The sequence below is a fragment of the Anastrepha obliqua genome, chromosome 4 (assembly GCF_027943255.1).
Source record: "Anastrepha obliqua isolate idAnaObli1 chromosome 4, idAnaObli1_1.0, whole genome shotgun sequence".
In the NCBI taxonomy this organism is placed as follows: domain Eukaryota; kingdom Metazoa; phylum Arthropoda; class Insecta; order Diptera; family Tephritidae; genus Anastrepha; species Anastrepha obliqua.
In genome coordinates, this window is record NC_072895.1 from 102,245,054 (window position 1) to 102,264,608 (window position 19,555).

At 34.0% G+C, this 19,555-nt stretch overlaps 1 protein-coding gene across 2 annotated transcripts in view; it reads right to left on the reverse strand.

The window, feature by feature from the left end:
- Positions 1–19,555, reverse strand: part of LOC129244803 (transcription factor collier) — a 128,742-nt gene that overhangs the window by 94,238 nt on the left and 14,949 nt on the right. For both annotated transcript variants that reach the window (XM_054882652.1, XM_054882650.1), the window contains exons 2-3: positions 11,160–11,377; positions 7,438–7,493 (exon numbers count right to left, since the gene is read on the reverse strand). In XM_054882652.1, the coding sequence (XP_054738627.1) occupies positions 7,438–7,493; positions 11,160–11,377 (274 nt within the window). The remainder of the gene's footprint in view (positions 1–7,437; positions 7,494–11,159; positions 11,378–19,555) is intronic.

Sequence of the window (19,555 nt, forward strand, 5' to 3'; positions counted from 1 at the left end):
ATATATTCATAAACGACTATGGGTATGTGCATGTCTGTATGTGTGTAAGTATGTTTATCCGCTTGCCCATTTTTCACATATTTATAGCTTTTGGCCGCTTTATCTGCCCGTTTAAGTGAGACACTTTACGAGTTTTCGCATTTTTCGCGTATCATTTTGGCGCCCCACCGCCGTGTTCGAGCGTACTGTCCGCACAGCAGACGCCATTCGTACAGTTGCCAAGTCAGCCAATAAAGTCGCCAAAAATTGGCATTCAATATTTTTCGAATGCAATAAAAGGCGCGTGTACTTTTTGGTTTTGCCTTGAAATGAAAAGGAACGACCAGAAAGAGGCTGAATAAACCACTATGAAGAGAAAGAGACAAGATTATGGAAGACAAGATTAACGAAGCAGGTGATCTTAGTACTTATGGCATGAAGCAGTCACACAAACAATAAAAAATAAATTTTGTATGGATAGCAACAAAATAATACAGGTTTCCGAAAATTTTATTTAATTGGTAAGTAAGTCTTCGAGACACAGAATTTTTGAGCTAGGAATTTTCAATTTCGAATAAAACACCTAATAAGTCTTACAGCCAGCAGATGTCGCAAAATTAATCATCAAGTTTTTGTTTGAATAACTTTTTTCCCTAAAAAAATATTTTGACTTTTAAGTGCTCCATTGCTTGTATGTTTGTACGTATATATTGGAGCTGTCAAATTCACAAGTGTCAAATATGATTGACGTACCACTTCGGCAAAAATTAGAAATTTTCTGATAGGTTTATTAGTTTTGCGCCACCTTGTGCTAGTGGTAGTAGCAAAGACTTCTGGTTGACCAAATTGCAGCTTTACACTATCTAGGTTTGGTATCTGTAATATGTATATTTCAGAAACATATGGACATCTCAATCATGTCGAACGTGACTATCGTAGAAATTCAAGCTGAAAAAACTGTCATCTAAAACGCTTTTTATTTTGACAATAGACTTAATTTATAGCTCTTAATTAGTCACATAATTGGTGCTGAAATTGATTTTGGGAAATTTTTCGTTCTCAAGATAATTACAAAAAATCAAAGCATTCGCACGGGACAAAAACAGAAGTATGTAGTTTTGACTGTCAAAAATTCAAATGACGATATCAGCGCACTTGAGGAAATATTTCAATGCTACTAATTTTGGAATGCTGTGCATTGGCGACGCTTAAGAAATGGTTTTGAGTTTACCCAAAATTTAATTAAATTCTTATCACTGAGTACCGGACGTGCAACATGTCATGACATTTTTTGCCATCAGGATATTTATGTTTTTTTGTTTGCTTTTTTTACAAAATTATACACAAACAAGCTTGGTAAAATGTTTTTCCGTCGACAGAGTATTCCTTTTCAAATAACAACAACAAAACTTAAGGAAAATGTGTGGGATTAAAGTATTCTGTAGTATTAAATATAATGAAGAAAAATTAATTTTAATAAAAATAGTATCAGGAATATCTTGAAATACATATTCTCTGGTTATGAATACATTAAATTTGCTTGTTTCCCTATGAAAATATACTCAAACAATGCAAGTTTTTTAACTTTTAATATTTTGCCTACGATGGGAATTCTGATAGAAATACTGATACGCCAACGATGCTAGTCCAAAATTTACCTCAAACTGTCACGAAATATTAACTGTAATTACCTCTCGAAAATTACGAGCCGATTTTTCATCACCCGATGAGGGAATTTTATTTGTTTTATGTTATTTTAGCTTTTTTTGTATTTTATTTTATTTAAATTTTTGTATCCTATTTGGTTTAAATTTAATTTTACTTTATTGTAAAGTAATCTACTTTATTTTATATAATTTTTTGTTATCTTATTTTTTTATTGTACTTTATTTTATTTAAATTTTGTATATTTTATTTTGTTATTTTATTTTATTTTGTTATTTGTCTAATTTTATTTTAAATAAGTTTACTTTGTTTTATCTTATGTCTTTATTGTATTATATGTCGCTTAAGTTTTACTATTTTATTAAAATTTTTTTATAACTTATTTTGCTTTTTATTGCATTTTATTTTATTTAAAGTTTTTGTGTTATAGTTCTTTTAGTGCATTTTAATTTAATTGAATTTGAATTTAATTTTATTTTTCTACTTTTATATTAACTTAATTTAATTTACCTATTTTATTTTATTTTATTATTTTCTTATTTTACTTTAGATTAATGTAATGGAATTTTATTTTATCATACATTTTGATTGAATTTTATTTAATTAAAATTTTTGGTACCTGATTTAGTTTTTTATTGTATTTATTTTTATTTAAATTTTTGTATCTTACTTTCTTTGTAAAATCTGATATATTTTATCTTATTTTTTTAATGTATAATGTTTAATCTTAAAACGTTATTTGCTTATATTTTTTGTACCTTATTTTGTTTTTTATTGTTTTCTATTTAATTTAAAATTTTTTGTATTTCACTTTGTTTTTCTATTATGTTTTATTTTATTTTATTTTATTTTTTAATACATTTTATTTTGCTTATATTTTTGGTACTTTCTTTTATTTCCCATTGTATTGTATTTTATTTGATTTAATTAATTATATGTTGCTTTACTTGAATCTAATTTTATTTTATTTTGTTTTTCTAATTTCGCTTTAATTTTACTTGCTTTAATTTTACTTTTTTATTTTATATTGTTCTCCTTTTTTTATCTAATTTTATTTGATTATATTTTATTTTCCTAATTTTACTTTAATTTTATTTATTTTATTTCATCTCGGTCAATTCACTTTGATAAAGTTTTTTATCTTATCTTGTTATTGCTTGTTCTTTTTTAATTTTAGCTTACCATCTTATTTTAATTAATTGACTTATTTTATTTCATTTTATGAAAATTTTTTGGCATTTTATTTTATTTACATTTTTTGTATTTATGTTCTTTCACTATAATTTAATTTAATTGACTTTATTTTATAATATTTCTTTTAATTTATTGTACAATTTACTTTATTTTATTTTATTTTACTTTATTTTATTTAATTTTGTTTCGTTTTATTTTATTTTATTTTATTTTATTTTATTTTATTTTATTTTATTTTATTTTATTTTATTTTATTTTATTTTATTTTATTTTATTTTATTTTATTTTATTTTATTTTATTTTATTCTATTTTAAATTAAGTTTAAAAATATTAAATTTGCTTGGATTTTAAGCGTTCTGCTTGGTCCACCTTCTTTTATTGCGTATATGAGCACACACACCATCATATATGTACGTGTTACAAAGTGTGCGTGTAATAAATAAATATGTAGCTGTGTTTGCACTTGCATTGTAATGGCCGACCGATAAATTTAATTGCCAAACGATAACAACGTGGAAATTTGCAAAAATGCTTTAACGCATTACACACATGGATGTATGTGTTTGTATATATGTACTTATATATTCGTGTATGTAAGTGGTCAAAGTGATGATCATGAATGCGATGTATGTATAAGTATAAATATTTATTTGTATAAGGGCTTTTTCCAACGTAGGTGCTCATTCTCGTATTCATTTGTTTACGAATCAGTGCATCCGTTTCGACCAGCCCGACCAGCCTTTCAACCAATCGGCCGACCAATGTTGTGATTCGTTTTCGCGGTATGTACGAGTGACTACTCAGAAATTTGTTGACATGCAAATTTATTTTATCGCTTAATTAACGCGTTGAAAGATAATTTATCATGAAGTAAAGTGGCTCTTTGATTGCTTTCGTATAGGTGTGTAAGTGAGAAATACATTGATATGAAAAACTCATATAGAGAGTGAAATGAGCGCATATAAATAATTTAAATTGAGCGCTTATACAAGTATATTAAGACACATACATAACGGGTGATCAATTAAGAGGAGTTTTTTTCATTTGCGTTTTTTTTACAGATCGCGCGCGAGTTGTGGCAAACTGTCATCGTGGATTTGTTGAACAGCGTTTGGCATTTCATCATGGAAAGACTCACACCGCAACAGCGTCTACAAATTGTTCAACTGTATTATGAAAATCAGCGTTCTGTGACAAATGTTTTTCGTGCGCTTAGACCGCATTATGGTCAACATAATCGGCCTGCCTTAAACACTATTCGACATACCATCAACAAATTTGAATCCGAATATTCATTGGTGGATAATTCTCGACCGAATAGACCACGTCCAGCAAGAAGCATTGAGAATATAGCGGCAGTAGCAGAGAGTGTACGTGAAAACCGCGATGAATCGATTCGGCACCGTTCTCAGCAACTTGGACTGTCGTATGGAACAACTTGGTCAATTTTACGGAAGGATCTTCATTTAAAAGCACACAAAATACAGCTCGTACAAGAACTAAAGCCAAATGACCTTCCTGCACGTCACCGTTTTGCTGATTGGGCTCTTGAAAAGATTGAAGAAGATCCGCTGTTTTCGAGCAAAATTTTGTTCAGCGATGAGGCACATTTCTGGCTCAATGGTTACGTCAATAAGCAAAATTGCCGTATTTGGGATGAAGAGCAACCAGAACAGGTTCAAGAGCTACCTTTACACCCAGAGAAAACAACGGTCTGGTGTGGTTTATGGGCTGGTGGAATCATCGGTCCATATTTTTTCAAAAATGATGATGGCCGTAACGTAACTGTGAATGGTGCTCGCTACCGTACCATGATATCGGACTTTTTGCTACCTGAAATTGAATCTAATGATCTCTACGACATTTGGTTTCAACAAGACGGAGCCACTTGCCATACAGCTCGTGAAACAATGACTTTATTGAGAAGTCATTTCGGAGAGCAGCTGATTTCACGTTTAGGACCTGTGAGTTGGCCACCAAGATCTTGTGATATCACACCTTTGGACTTTTTTCTTTGGGGATTCGTGAATTCCAAGGTCTATGCTGATAAACCAGCTACGATTGAAGCTCTGGAAGCCAACATTACGCGTGTTATTCACGACATACCAGTCGAAAAGCTCGAACGAGTGATTGAAAATTGGACCTTCAGAATGGACCACCTTAAGCGTAGTTGCGGCCAACATTTGAATGAAGTCATATTCAAAAAGTAAATGTCAAAGAATGTCCTTTCAAATGATAAATAAAGGTTTTGAACATAATTTACATTTTTGTTTTTTTTTTAACTATTGAAAAAAGCACCTCATGATTGATCACCCGTTACATATATGGTATACATATGTATGTAAGTAGATAAATATATATGTGCTTATGTGGCGCTTGAATTTGGGATTTGTCATAAAAGTACAAGTACTTAAGGTGTTTTGCGCAGCTAGGTTGCAACATGTGAAAATACAGTAAATCTGCATATGCAGATTGCTCTATAGAGCAGCTTTTAAGTAATAAAACGTGAGTCCTTGCGCAAACTTTCTACATACACAATTGGAAATTATTACTACCTGTACATCTTCCTCAAAATTTTGGGGATTTTGCTTTGATTTTGTATTTAAGACAATTTCAAAATTCATGTGCATCCAATTGAGCTGCGGTTGGAAATTAATTTCGTCATTTGTTAGGCCTCAACTTCAGTTTAGGAATCTTGGCATGCAGGCAAAAACTTCAAAAATCTCTAAATAAAGTTGGTCAGCTTCTATGTATATATATTAAAAATCTACAATATTGCATTGTTACTCTCATTTATTGAATTAATAAAGCCAGAGCTGATCGGACATCTATAAAACATTGGCTGAAATTACCAGTGGCGCCAAAAGTGTCACCTTGGCCAAGTCCACCCAAATAGGCTAGAATATATTGTATAAGTATTCTGACATTTAAGTTTAAAATTTAAAGGCTTTGGTCGGGGATGGTATGTAGATGCTTCGCTTAGTCATTCAAAATGTTTGTGGAATTATTCAGTATGAAGTTGGAATTTCGATGGCCTCAGTTGCGTAGGCTCAGTCAAGAACCATTGCTCGAAAACTCTGTATAAAAAAGGAAGGGGCATATGGAAATCTTATGTTCCAATGAAAAGATTTTTTCTAAGCACCGTGAAAACATGAAGTACCGGGTGGTGGAAGATTAATCATCCTATTTGTTTTTGAATAACTCTTTTGCTAAATAAAAAAATAATTTTGAGTGATGGAAATCCTTATTTTGACCTTTACGCGTTCCATAGCTTGACTGTTTGTTGTACACTGCAGCTGTCTAGTTTACGAGAGTCAAATATGATTAACGAACGACGCCATTTGCAAAAATTAGAAATCTTCCAATAGGATGATTAATTTTGAGCCACCTTGCACTCATCACTTGCTAACTCTATGCTCTCTGCTTTTTGAAGCCTTGGTGACGCAACATTAGCATGAAATGTATTATTTATTCTTTCAACTGGATTAAAAAAATATTGAGTCTTTAAAACCTAGAATTTTTTTACTTCTTCCTTGATTCCCAAACGCTTGTCATTAGGAAAACACTTCTTCAATGAAATCGATTTTTGGACGCTTGCAACGATGCGTTAGGCATTGTCTATCACCAATAAAAATTTAGTCAGTCAGGAAATTAATTATCCTTGAAAAAGGAGCAATTCTCCGGCAGTCACTCATTCATTCATTCATTCATACATACATACAAATGTATGCAAGGAGCAAAGTACTTCACGCACATTTTGTTTGTTTTTTCAAATTTATTTTTTGTGCTGTGCTTTATTTTCGTTTCACACACTCCAAACAACAACAAGCGAAATCGTTAAATAAAAGCATTAAAAACCAGACATATGGCACAAGTCCTTTAGTACTTTACAAGAAGTGGTAGACAGTTTTTCTAAACGCTAAATGCTGCGTTTGCATTTCAATGCGTTTCGTAAGCACACAGACGCCGCTCATCTGTGCCTGGACACACCAATGATGTGTAGGCGTTCCGAGGCGACCTGTAGCAAATGAGCAAAAAGGAGTTCACCCAGGCACAGTAGAACAAATGGGGCTCACTAAATGTGTCTACATGCGTTACTGTGATGTGGTCGTAGAGAGAGGAAGAGAGCGGCACAAAGAAAAGGGGTAGTGGGTTCTAAGAGTAATGCGTGCGTGTGCATGTGTACGAGTTGCAGTACTGGTGGCAGTACTGGTGCCAACGCGCGGCAACACCCCTATTAGAAGGCTGTTTTTGCTGCATGTTTGACAACTCAATTTATTGGTGTGTACCATGGACGCACTTAATTAACTGTGACAATCAATTTTGAACGCAACTTATGTTCGAATTCACATACACACGCATGCACACATGAAAATGCATATGTGATTTTTTTATAATTTTTTTCTCTCCTGCTGAAAGGCTCTTACTGGTATACAGTTTGAAAAAAAAAAAAAAACTGGGAAAAAGCAGCAAATGGCAAATGCCAAAGTAATTGATTGCAAATTCTTTCTTCGAAGTAGCCATTGCTTTTTTTATTCTATTCTAGTTTTTTTTTGTTTTTATTGTTTTTTTTTTCTTTCTAGTTTAAAAAGACTTACCTGCTTTGTCACCGAATCGATGAGTCGCACAAATATGTCCTGCTCTTGGCGCGCACCTGTTTAAATTAAAGACAGAGAGGAAAGTATAAATGTTTAATGAAAACTTTAGAGCAAGGAAATTAAACTGTTCTTATAATGCTTTGCTAAGTAGCTTTACTTCGGTCTTGTAAATAAAAACAATGCTGCTAGACAAGTGGATTTCGTATTAAAATAAATTACGGGTAGAAGCTTAAAAAAATTATGCTAAACTAATTGATGGACTTTTTTGCTCTTCATAATTGAATTCTTCTACTTCTTTAATTTATTTCTCAACCAGCATACAAGTTGATGGTAAATTTATATGTAATTATTATGCGGAAACGTCAATTAAGCAAATGTGTGAACTACTTGGTACTATCATAAGCTACTCGTACCACCAATTTGACATCTTTGTTGCTTATGAACTTTCGTTACTATTGGCTCTTATGTTTGGTGTCATGGCCTTTTGTTATATGGACTTTAAATTAAATTAAAAAATATGTATTTTTTTATTGTAATCAATCGTAGTTTAAAAATATAAATTTAAATCTAAGTATGTAAATTCTCGTTTGGGTAAATTCAATAATTCTTGGTTCTTATTCCTAAAATAGTAATTCTTATAAAAACTACCTTCGTTTCATGAATTTAGTTGATTGTTGACATATATTCTTTATAACAGAAAGTAATAGAAGCATTTTTTTCGTCAAAAATTCTTTAGGAATACAAATGCAAGCTATCTACTCTGTGACTGCCCTGCGCTATGTAGAACATTTTTGCCTTTGGTCTTTAAGCGATACCTTCTACTCAAATATGAACGAGATGTTATCAATAAAACGGCCCGCGGATGACATATGGCAAAAATAGCTTGACTTGTTTACAGTAGCACAGAAAACAAACTATGTGACATATCACGCTGAAATTTGCCATGTAAGCTTATAACAGTTCTACCAAAAAACAAAAAATTTATTTTTTCCATATGTCATCCGCGGACCGTTTTATTGATAACGTCTCGTTCATATTTGAGCAGAAGGCACATATACGAGTACATTCATAGGCAGTGTTGCAAATAAAGTACTCAGGTGCTAGTGAATGTTGTATATGGTACCACAAAGATCGTAACTGTGGGCTTATAAAGAACTAACGCACTCCTATGACTGGAAAACTAGTACGAAAAAAACTGACAAATTTACTGATTGCATATCTGAGAAATAGCTAATATGAAAGACTTAGTCTAAAGAGAACAACTGATGTAATTCAGACATTTGTAAAATATTTAAGTGCTTCCTCAATCGTCCAAACTTCTTAAACGGAAATAATAAGCTTTGAATCCTTGATACGACTTACAGAGACTTAGTCCAAAATAATATAATGTAACTTATGGTGAGAAAATTTAGAGACGTGTGGCCAAGTTTAGACCGTTAACCGGCTGTTAGCGAATTTGAAAGAATCAGCTTGATGATAGATTACCAGGCTTGGCCATCCGCTATTGCGAAAACCAAAATTTTGAGAGTAACTAACTTCAGCTGGCACGTCAAATGCGCAGTGCTCGGACTTGAAAATTTTTTATGTTGGTAGAATTATAAAAAAGTGGCAGATTTTTAATAAAGGGTGTGCATTTATAAAAAATGGAAATTAATTAATTTATTAAAAAAACCGTATAAGAAGATAATTTGTAACTAGCGTCACAGAGTTGAAAACGACCGTCTAACCATTTGCGCATATATGGCACTATAATCTGCTGAGGTTTAGAAGTAAAAGATACTGGTGCTTATATTTTTGCATTTAAGAATTCGCCCTACATGTACGAGTATATAAGCACTGATTTCAGTAAAATTCAGTTTTCAAGAACAATAACAAAACTATGAAAACATTTACATCCGTGGAGCAAAGTTTCCATCTTTAAACCTAAATGCCTTAGAAAACTTATTAAATATTTTGGAAGAATACATACATTCCTTTGGAAAATATAATTTTATTAATTTTATTAATTGTGTTAGTTCTTAGAGAACTCCTCTGTTCTGTTTTTATAATTTTCATTATAGAAAATAAACTTTCTGCTGCTGCACTGTAATGCAGTAAAACAGTTAACATACTGATGTATTTACTTAAGTTGCAAAACAACAATTTACTGTAAATATTTTCCTCCTTGCCTAAATATTTCCACCCGTGTTTTCTCAAAAGATATCACTCATTCTCTCTTTGTTGAAGACAATAAAAGGCCTCTATTCTTGTTTAACACTTCATTTACAAAACCAGGAAGCGGACATGATTTTAGCAAAGGTAAAATTGTTGGCATTTAGTACTTTTGAATTTTAATTGGTTTCAAATATTCTACTATACGCATCAAATTAAGCTAAATGCCAAGTTTTTGTTTTAACTGATTCTTCAAATTCGATGACAGCCGACTAATGGTTTGCTCTTGGCTACACCTCGATAAATCTTTTTTCTATGGTCTATCATCCTTGCTGGCAACTGATCATTAGCGTTCATCCAAGATGCGTTTCAGGCATTGATGAGCAGGACAAACAATAGAGAGAATTTTTTTTGTTCAAGTCCAGTTTCCGTTAAATCAAGTTAGCCTATTTTTGGTGCGTTGAGTGAGTGACTTCTTTTACTTTCCTATTCTTCAACAGATTTCTCAAGACTTTGACAAGTGTTGTGAAAGAGGCAAAGAACTAATTTTGCGTTCATTTTACTTTCTCTATGCCGCTCATCACTGCTTTACACCTTAAGTGAAATAGGAAACGATATAAAAGTATCATACTTGGAAAGTAGTAATTTTCAAGTTTTGTAAGGTAGGTAGGTTAGATGGCAGGAGTACCTCGGGTACACTACAAGTACCAAGCCAGTGCCGTTTTGATACCATAATGTAGACTACTACTGGTGAAAGATATATACGGAAGATTAGTGGTGGAGAAAAAAGGGATCTAGGCTAAGAAACTGCTTCAGGCTATTCCCAAAATGCACACAAAGGAACCTCAAGCGCCTAGTCGCCAAGCCCGGACATTTACAAAGAAAGTGTTCAACAGTCTCTTTCTCTGCCATATCTCTCTCCCCAAAGCTTCTGCAATGGAGGTTGTGCGGAATTCCAAGCTTCTCCGCATGAATTCCGATAACCCAGTGACCGGTGACCCCCACTATGAGTTTGAAAATTAAATGGCGAGGAATCCCTAGCACTTTAAACGTCCTGCTTCTGTCGTACTGAGGCCAATGTGTTTTTGAAATAGCGCACGATAAAGTAGAACTCCATTTGTCTTGCGCTTTTTTAAGAGAGAAAATTTCCAGTTTACTCAAAGTCCTTCCAATGCAAGCAGAAATTTGCTATGTAGATATCTGCATAAGAGGCTGCTTGTAGTAAAAACGTTAACTAATGACGACGAACGCTTGAAATGCATAAATATGTTTGTCGAATTAAATGGAGATAGTAATTTACCTCAGCCGTAGCGCAAACAATTTTAAAAGGAAGTTTTTTCCTAAATTTCTACTCTCATATAAATAGGTACCTAACTAAATTTTGCTTTAAATTAACTAAACTTCACTTTAACTTAAGTAAAATTACTTTAATTTAGGTGGTTACCTATCAGCTAATATTTCGAAGTTAAATGTTGCCTACTTTTACTAAAACAATTTATTCGTTTTGTATTTTTTTTATTTATTTATTTATATTTTTTATTATATTGTAATTTTCTCAAAATTCTACTCACCATTCGCATAGAGCAGTTGCAGCCGATACTGTATGCCATTATTTGTTTTGGTCGCATCCGATTCCGAATCCTTTTCGATAAATCCAATAAATGCGGTGCGTTCGATTTCAATTGGTTGACCGGCACGATCGTACAACGCAATGACAAAGTGGAAAAAATTTGATTTACGCAAATTACTCGGTGGCTGCTTTTCGAAGTGAGCTCGACCGATGCCCAAACTAAAAGAAGAAGAAGAGAAATTTAAAATGAATTTCTTGAACAAATGAAAAATGATAAAATTCAAATTGAAATAAACGAAAATTGTAAAGATATGTTTTAAATTTTATTTATAAATTTACATTACATATATTTTAATTGACCACCAAAAAGTTGTTATATAGAATAAAGCTATCATATATTGGCAATAATGATAGAAACAAAAGTGGGCCCATCAAACTAAAATTCCGAGGCTAAAGAACAAAAAAAATGCTAAATCACGTTACGAAAATGGTAATCTGGTCACACTGATTGACCAATTGCACCAGTGCGACGTCACGAAAATCAGCTGATATTTTTAAATTCGCTGAGAGCAAAGTAGCGGTACCACGACCGGCTCCACCTTATTATTGATATCTTTTACAGGCAAATACTATTTTCACTCAGTGCTTGGTAATGATACATATTGTGAGGCGCACAAGTTATTAATTTAACACTTTTGCGGTGGTCAGTAGATATTCGAACTTTTTCACCCTCTGAAGGAAAATTTATACAAGTTTTTTTTTCATGAAGAAAATGTAATGGAGGTGCGTCGCAGCAATTATCACTTGCCTTACGTACTCTAAATACACACGTAAGTAAATATGTGTGGATGTATGCACATCAATAACAAGTAATCGACATTAGTGTACATATGTAAATATCTACAACAAGAGCGTTTTCTCATAATAAATTATGTTGAATTAATTGGAACGGGTCAGGTCGCTAATGACTGTGGACAACCACAAAATTATTTTTTTATTCAGTTAAAAAAAAAAATGGATTCAAAGATGTCTTACGAGGAAACGAACGAGCTGGATTGATGAAGTTTTACTTTTTATTATTTGGTATGACATTTTTTTTTTTAATTTTGTTTAAATACTTGAAATTCTTTTCGATAGAGTTTTCTTCATCATACTTTTTTTTCTTCTTCTAGGCGTGTATACCCTTTCTGGGTGTTTGGCCGAGCTCCTCCTTCTATTTGTGGAGTACATCTTCAGGCTTTTCCTCAAATGGAAGGAACTACAATTTTATGCCGTCACCGAATGGCAGATGGTTTTTATGAGTAGTTTTTTCCTAGCAGATATACACTCGGAGGTCTGCCGAAGAGCGATCGCTATTAGAAAAATCTTGTTGATCATGTGGTGCTTCCTGCCCGTAATTTTGAACCTGTGCACTTCCGAACGCTAGTCACGCACCGACACATTCGGCTGCGACGGCCGCCTTCTTTACACTTCTTTTTTTAACTAATTAATATTCCTACGCTTTCTTAAGCAACCCACAATGAGGATTCGTTATCCATTTCTCCTGGCTAAAATTAACTTTACTCTTCCCACTCGAGTATTAAGGCGCCTTATTTCTCATATAAGTAGATTATCTACTTTTTCGAGCTTAACTCCCAAAGCGAGACTATATATATATATATATATATACATATAATTGGCGCGTACACCCTTTTTGGGCATTTGCCTGGGCTCGTCCCCCTATTTGTGGCGTGCGTCTTGATGTTGTTCCACAAATGGAGGGACCTACAGTTTCAAGCCGACTCCGTACGGCAGATATTTTTATGAGGAGTTTTTTTCATGGCAGAAATACACTCGGAGGTTTGCCATTACCTGCCGAGGGGGACCGCTATTGGAAAAAACTTTTCCTTCATTTTAATGTTTCACCGAGATTCGAACCTACGCTCTCTTTTGATTCCGAATGGTAGTCACCCACCAACCCATTCGGCTAGGACGGCCGTCGGCGAGACTGATACAAAATTTCTCTCCCGAAATCCGAGATCATAAATTAATCTTAGAATAAAACTATATTTTTCCCCATACAACCCTGTGTTTTTTGTGTCTCAATTAAATTAACCATTGTTTCTCTTTGAATTTTCTTCATATTGTTAATAATAATTGAGCAAACCAAAAACATTAAAATATTCCACCAAGCCAATTTCTAAAAAGAAACATCTTTCAAAACAGTCTTGACAGCTCATTGTCAATTTTGCAGCTAATCTGCCATATGTAAACAGGTAGCTACATTTTTATGGATTTATTGCTAATCAATGAATATATAATCGTAGGTACTTTTAGGCTTAGATTTTTATATTGGAAGACCAATTTCCATTTTGAAGTTTATGCCAAGATTTTAACATTCAATCCAACACCTTTTCATAAAATATCAAATTTCTTCGCTCTCAATAAATCTGTGAATATTTGATAAAACAACTTAAGGCGATTTAGCGCTTTTTGTCTCTCAGGTATTACATTTCTGGCAGTTCTGGCACCTTTCAGGTCTAGAGACGTGAAAATCGAAGGCGTTGAAAATTGAAGAAAAAAAAATCGGTATCAATTCAAAATCCTGTTTATTCATTAGATCAATTCTTTAATAAAAATATTTTTTTCAATGACAATAATAAAAAAAATTGCTTCCCCTGACGTAACACATGCCAGTGGAGTAACTCAAACTAAACTGGAACTAACTGGAGTAACGTCTGAAAAAAAAATCGGTCGATTATTCATCAGGAGATAGATCGCTATGGTGGGTAGCAGATTTACCAAAAAAAAATTACTTCTATATTAGATATTTTATCTGTTCATTGGGAAAACAAAAAAACGGATTTTTTTCACGTTCTCGCTCTTAAAAAAAACTAGAAAAATTGTAGTTCTGCTACCGGCGAGAGCCACAAGTCTACTCAAAAACATACCAAAAATTTAAATCAATCGGTTCAGTACTTTTTGAGAAATTACCAACGCCAACTCGGAAAAAATAGTTTCGAGAAAAACACGGTTAACGCGCTTATAGCTGGGCGTCGTATTCCAAACCAGTCTCGTTTTAAAGAACTGTAACAGCTAAACTACAACGAATTTCAATATAAAAGTTTGCAAGTATATTTTTGAAAGTATAAACTATCATAACATAAAAAAAAATCGATTTCTTCAAAATTCTAGACCAGAAAGGTGTCTTAATTATTTTATTAATCATTTATATCCGTAGCTTAAGCAACAATTTTAATAAAGTTCACAAAAATGCTACAATTTTCTATGATAAATCACAATTAATTGATCGCAAAGCTAAACCTCCTAAAGTCACAGAAGCTATTTTTTTCAACATTCACATAAATTATTGATGGTAATACAACTTTAAGTTTTTAACTCAGCTGACACATTTTTTCTGTAGCTGAGCAGTTTTATATCGTGAGGCTATAGGAACTTTTTTCATTCCTGACTTGGCGCCATAACCAAAAGCAAAGGTTCTGTATGCCATGTGGACTGTGCCGCTCCTTTCGGTTAGGAGGTAAAAGGGCAGCCGGTAGGGGCTACTATTATTATTATTATGAATGTCATATAATTATTGATATTAATTTATGAAAATGTACAGGCAAAAATAAAACTTCATTATTAGCCCAAAAGAAACTCTCGTCCAATTCATAAAAGGCTAAATATTTTAAAATTATTGATTATTTTGCTAATAATTTATCTTAATCAGACTCGAAGTCTATTATACATACACAAATTCAATACATTTGCACAATACGTTCAGCTTAATACCTGCAAACGTGAACTTTGTATATTATGAGAATTCAGCAATTCGTCATACCGGCATTTCACAAATGATTCCACAAAACTATTAATTTTTTCGCTTTTTTTAGAACTGACTTCTGCCTGTACTTTACAAGCAACAAATACATGTTGCAGATATTTATAAATATGTATGTGATATATGCTCATACACACACACATACATACATACAAATATGATAGGTCCGACTATTTATGTGCGGTGTCCATGTCAAGCAGACATGATAATTGCAATGAGTGGTTGCGCATATGTTAAATGTCAACAACTTGCCGACACACACATGCAAACATAAGTAAGCACACATATTTGTATTATAGATACGAGTATGTGTGTATGTATAGTTGCAGTAGTACAAGGTAGACGCATACATTTGTACGCTTGTGGCTACATATCAGATCGACAGCACAGACGACGGTACGAGAACTAAATGACCTTATGGGCTTGTAAACGCCTTCACAACACCAACGCAAACCTGCCAGAAAGCAAAAGAAAAAAAAAAAAATAAATGAACAACACAACACATTGAACATTTTTCCGCGCCGAAGGATATCGTTCAAGTCACTCACACTGTTCGTTTTTTAAGGGCAAAGCTTTTCGTTTATGTGCCAGGGAGTATTTAGACGCGCTTGGATATAATCTACTACTTCCTCCGCTGCCACAGCCGCATTGCAAACAATTTAATTTAGAAAATGCCGTTTTTATCAGATTTTGTTATTTATTCATGGAAAATTGCACCAACGTAACACCGCTGTCATTATTAAATAGTTGCATGACAAAATGCAAAATTATAGTCACTCCTGTGAATGAGTGAGGTGCGCAAAAAATGCAAAAAATAAGGGGCTGTCTCTGTGAGTGTTTTGTAATAAAGATTAAAATGTATATTTCACTCCGGGCGAAAGGTATGCAAATGTTTGGCAAATAACAACAGGCAAATATTTAACGAAAAACTATTGCTTTATGGAAAAGTGATGCAACAGTAGAAAACAGCGGAAAAGTTGTACAAGTAAAGCGACACCATATTTGGGGCACAATAAATTAAATTAAAATAAAGCAAATTAGCGGTCACCGTAGCCGAATGGTTAGTGCGTGACTACCATTCGGGAGTACGTATGTTCGAATCTCAATGCATGAAATACCGAAAATGATAGAAGTTTTTTCTAATGGCGGTCGCCCCTCGGCAGGAACTGGCAAACCGCCGAGTCTATTTCTACCATGAAAAAGCTCCTAATAAAAAACCATTTGACGTTTGTAGTCGACTTAAGGGGTAACACCACTGTAGAAATTTCAAAAAATTGATTTTTTTTATAAGCTTAAAAAATTCTTTGAACCTTTTAAAATACAGAACAAAAAGTTGTATACGTTACCGAAGTTTATTTCATAAATATTTAAAGCTTTTAACCAAGCGTTAGTGACTGCTACCTAACGACTTCTCCAAATTTCCAAACTTTAAACGCGTTTTTCTCAAAACACGTTTTCTGAAATTGGCATGCAGCATAACTCAAACAATTTTAAATATTTTTAATCAGGTTTTTCACTACATCTATATAATAACCTTCTTAAGAGAAGAGCGTAGGGGATTTTCGATAGATTAATTTAAACGATTGTTATAATTATTTAAGTGCCGTTTTTTTAGTCCAAAATAGAGTTTTTTCCTTCAAATGCTTGCTAGTTCCACAAAAATAAATATTTTTTAAATCCCCTACGTGTTTCTTTAGCTATTCTTATCTAGATTAAGAAAAAAAATGTTTCTTTGTTCCAGATTAAAATTTGCACCCTCTGTGCTGCGTGCCGCGGAGCTCCTTCAAGAGAAACCACATTACAAAAATGTCTCCAATGCCGCCATTTTGTAAAATTTTTCGGTCAAACTTTGTAGTTTTGTATTTTAGTATATAAGTAATAACTTCCCAAATCAGAATGATTGTTTTCCCTTTCCTTCTATACAAAAAAGTTCTTTAAAAATCGTATTTATTTTACGCGTGTACAGTGGTGTTACCCCTTAAGCCTGTAGGGCCCTCCATTTGTGGAACAACATCAAAACGCGCCACAAAATAGAGGGGAAGCTCGGTCGAACACCTAACAGAAATGTACACGCCAATTATTTATTTTATTTTTAAATGAATCAAAACAATTACATTAATTAACTTAACTTATATTACAGCAAATGAAATAGAATAAAATAGAAGAAATTTAACAAAATAAACTGGAGCTCACTAAATGACAAATTTATTAAAATAAAACAAATAAATTGAAATAAAAAGTAAATTAAATTAAATTAACTTAACTTAAACGCCTACGTAAGAATGGACTACTCTCAAAAATCTGGAAAAAGCAGCAGCTCGTGCTAAAGAGCAAGTCGAAAGGCAACCCGAACCTATCGGCCATTATGCACGCTTCGACACAACAGTAAAGTTCTTTGAAAGACTCATCAAGCCTTGACTGGCCGCAGCCATAAGTAACGCCGGAGAACTAACCACAGGACAACACGGCTTTAAACGCTGAAAGTTTACAATAGAGGCGTAGGAGCAGCGCAACAGGGCAGTATTCAATCCAGAAACATAGCCCCGGTTGCCAACTTAGATGTAAGGAAGGCTTTTCATGGGACTACAAACTGGTTCACAGGGTTCTCGATGTATTGACGGCACATCCGGAGCGGCACAAGAATCAATTCTCGTTCCCGGCTTGTGGTATATTAGTTATGACCAGATATTAAATATAGAAATTCCCGATGGTAAGTTTCTAATAGGATACGTAGACGTTATCGCCGCAGTCATCCCAGCACGAAATCTTGAAGAAGTTCGTAGAAAACTTAATCAAGTCATAATATGAACATAAAAGTGGCTAGACTCACGTGGCCTCAAATTAGAAACAGAGAAAACGGAGTAAATACTTCTAACCAAGAAGCACATCCCACTAGAAGTTAGCATGCAAACTTGTTCAAAAACGCTAACCACAAAAAAGAGCTTCAAGTACCTAACAGAGAACTGCACCGGTTGAGTGTAAAACATTCATACGCTTCGCTTGAACAAAAAACCAGGCCTTTGCGTTCAAACGATCGAACTTGTTCAAATAAGTTATTGTCATTGTTTATTTCAGCTCAATCAAATCATGTGCTGCGTTTTAGTTCTCCGATGTTATCACCAATCGTCTTCATAGCAGCCGTTTCGGGTATTTGCTCGTTCGGCTGTACATTCATTTTTTGAGCAAGAATAAAAGGGCTATAGAGCCAAATGAGCCGGTTTGAACACGTATGATCCCGCATGAGTTTTTGCATGTAACGATAGCAAAGTAAAAGCAAAAACACTATATTTTCATATAGGTTTTTTTTCTTAAAACTTATAATAAAACTCGAAAGAAAATAATGTAAATAAGGAAAGCATTGCAATTCATTTTTTCAACGGCTGAAACCAACTATCCTTTCAAATACGAAACGCAATTTACAGCGTACATTGTACGCCAACGCTCGTTTGCTCGAACATGTGCTATTTACAATAATGACAATTACTTCTTTGAACAAGTTTGATCGTTTGAACGCAAAGGCCGATGCTAATTTCATTCAATGCTGCTTTTTGTTCAATGATTGGATTTGAGCCGAAGACATTAGATCATACGTGTTGACTGAGCTGAACTATGCGTTCGCCTGCATGAGCTGACTGCACTTGACCAAATATTATATTTTGGTTCAATTGACTGAATGTGAGCAAGAAATTTAGCGTATGAACAACTCAAGAAAACAGTGAGCCATGCAGGTCTCTGGTACCTAAGCATACGACTGGACCCAAGACAAGACTTTCTGGGCCCAAATAAAGCACACAGCAAAGATGGTATCCCTACGCAGTAAACTGATAGGAAACATAGAGGGACCAAAAACATGAAATACTGATCGCTACCACGCTCTCTGTTTTTTTATAGGAAGCTCAACTGTGGACAAATGCGCTAACGGCAAATCACCGGTGTTAGTTTCTAGCATCGGTACAACAAACAGAAGCTCTAAGAGTTGCGTCTGCTTACCGCACAGTATCAGAGCCAACTGTTCAAGTGATAAGAGGTTCGACACCGATTGACTTATAGCCTTCGAAAGGAAAAAGTTGTGGGCATTAAAGAACGAGGAAATGGATGAAAGGGATAGCAAACCTGCAGAGCGCGAAATAAAAGACGAAATACTAAGGTTATGGCAACGCCCGCTAGAGAAACGAAACACAGCAGATAGACGACTAAAAAACGATGTCGCTACATGCTACAGGGAACTTCGGTGAAGTAAATTGTTATACAACCCAAATGCTTTCGATACACAGGTATTTCCAGAAATAGCTGAAAAGCGAGAACCGACCATGCACATACGGTGTTGCAGCCGAAGATGACACTGAGCACACCTTTTTCCAATGCACGCGTTGGGAACAAGAACGTCGAACGTTGGAGAATGCAATCGGTCACGTAACCCCCGAAAATGTAATCGAAATCTTCAGTGGATTCGCGGAAAATATACTCCAGATGAAAAGGTGGGACCTGGACACAGGCAATAAGCATAGATCGTGTATTGAGAAAGATGCAATGCCACTTAGAAGTAATACTAAAGCGGTTCCAGGGTGGGCGAC